Raw genomic sequence first — 2194 nt, forward strand, 5'->3', positions numbered from 1 at the left:
TTCCTCTTGCTGGCGCCATTGATGCAAAGTGTAACTCTGTCTTTTTCTTTTGTTTTTTGCTTGTTTTAGCAGCCACAATGCAAATAATGCGCTGACTTTTGCGGGAGTAAGGATTGGAAGGATAAGGTTTTTAAGGTTGAGTAATGAATTTTTTTGTTTTTTGTTTTTTAGAAAATAGAAACTAGGAAAGTAGATAAGTTTGGAAAAGTGCGAGGACCGTGCTTTATGTGGTATTCGAAACCACAACCTCTAGGATGGCAGGTTAGTGCACTTACCGCTAGACTACCGAGGCCGCTTGAATAATTACTTACGAGGATGGAAAAAACGTTTTTCCTAAGAATGTTTCGAAAAATTGTCTGTTTTTTTGGGTTTTCGTGGAATCTAGCTATTGTGGAATCTTCTTGAAGAAACTACAGCTTTCCAACTATAGTAAACAACGGTACTGAGCGTAGTTATAATGCAATAATTTATTTTTTCTATATATCTTTTTCTTCTGTTTTTTCTCTTTGAAAATATTTCTTATCCTTACAAATTTTTTACAATATCTTTAACAACTGTGCGAAATAGCGACGACAGCAAGCTTTCATAGCAGCGCTGCGTCAATTGCCTTAACCCCAGTAACAGCGTGCCGAAACGCAACCAGTTTGACTGTTGCATTGTGTAGCGCCCCAGCGACACCAATGCGCTATTCGTATAACTGTCCAACAGGACCGCATTTTCAGCACTAACAGCCAATTCTGTAAGCCAACAAAATATTTATGAAATCCTTTTCTCCCACGTACCATACATATGTATGTATGTATGCATCACCAGAGCTTACCTTTCCGACAAAGTATTAGAGTTTCTAGGAAATTCAACTCCATCACATCGGCTCGCAGCTGTTTAGCTTCCGCAATAACGCGCCGCAATTGTGGATCACCGCAGGCATCAATCATAGCGCTTATGTCAAGGGACCAATGTGAGGCGCGCAGCACAAAACACTCATTCCACACAACACTCAAAATGGCCTCCTGTTGCACTGATGTGAGTGTACGGAATTGTTCATTACATTTAGCTTGTCGCAAGCAGGTGACTAGGATTTGTGCAAGTATTTGGAAATTCATCGTATTACCAGAAGCGATAACAGCATTCGGAACGCCAGTGTGTGGTCTTTGTACAAGTGTTGCAAAATGAGACGTTGCACAGCTGATGCCAGCATTGCGATTATTATAGCAGGCGAAACCGCTACGCGCCAATGGAGAGCTTATTGAACCATGTTTAACAGCCGCTGCTGTCGCTGTGGCCGCCTGTGTGCGTGGTCCGCGCTCCTCTTGCACAGCGGTCACGTTCATGCCGGCGGCTAGGCAGCGTTGCAACCGACAATATGGACACCAATTGCGGCGTGCTTTATCCACAATGCAATTACCTTTTGCAGCGATGCAGGTATACATTGTACCCTTGCGTACGCTGCGTTTGAAGAAGCATGAACAGCCGTCGCAGCAGAGAACTCCATAATGCTTGCCCGAACTCTGATCGCCACAGACCTGGCAAATGCTGGGTGGTGCACTTGGCGTATTCGCTGATGTGGCTGTTGGCGTAAAGTTGCTATAAATACTGGCTTTTGTTGTGCTTGTGGATTGCAGCAGAGAACTCCTAACGGCACTCTGATTTGACATGTTTCGAGGTCGCGATCAACGAATCAACTAAAGACCTCTACTAAGTTACCAAAAGCTTTTATAGCCATGAGCGCTTAGAATCTAGCGCTAGTTGCCAATGTTTTGCCTCCTATGCAGACATTTGCATATGTTTACATATCACTACGCACATCGGCAAGTAGTAATTTCCAATCACACATCCTTTACTGCTGGTTATTGTTAGCAAATGTTGTTGCATGTTTTGTTCTTTTTGTTCTTTTTTTGTCAATCATCGCCGTGCGCCACCTCTTATAGAGCATATTTGCTTATATCCTTATGTGGTTATATTTACTTGATTGGTCAATAAGCGGTTATCCTGTCTAACAACGTGGAACTTCAAATGCAAAGCAAAGGTTTGCAACTTTTTCTTAATAAGTCCATCAAAAACTCCTTAATGATATTTGGGGTGGTACTGACATGATGAAGAATTACAGTGTAATCTGCTTATAGTGAACTATGAAAATCTGTTTTTTGATTAGGCTAAATTTGTACTTGAACCAGTTACATATACAACAAATGTA

At 41.9% G+C, this 2194-nt stretch overlaps 1 protein-coding gene across 1 annotated transcript; it reads right to left on the minus strand.

Annotated features, from left to right (window-relative positions):
• Positions 1-525: 525 nt before the first annotated feature.
• Positions 526-1655, minus strand: LOC129251623 (retinoic acid receptor RXR-beta). Its single transcript, XM_054890850.1, has 3 exons — positions 1256-1655; positions 821-1153; positions 526-737 (listed from the first exon to the last, which is right to left on the minus strand). The coding sequence occupies exons 1-3, from the start codon at positions 1653-1655 to the stop codon at positions 526-528; spliced, it is 945 nt and encodes a 314-aa protein (XP_054746825.1).
• Between the last annotated feature and the right edge of the window lie 539 nt (positions 1656-2194).

This window comes from Anastrepha obliqua, chromosome 1 (assembly GCF_027943255.1).
Source record: "Anastrepha obliqua isolate idAnaObli1 chromosome 1, idAnaObli1_1.0, whole genome shotgun sequence".
Taxonomy (NCBI): Eukaryota; Metazoa; Arthropoda; class Insecta; order Diptera; family Tephritidae; genus Anastrepha; species Anastrepha obliqua.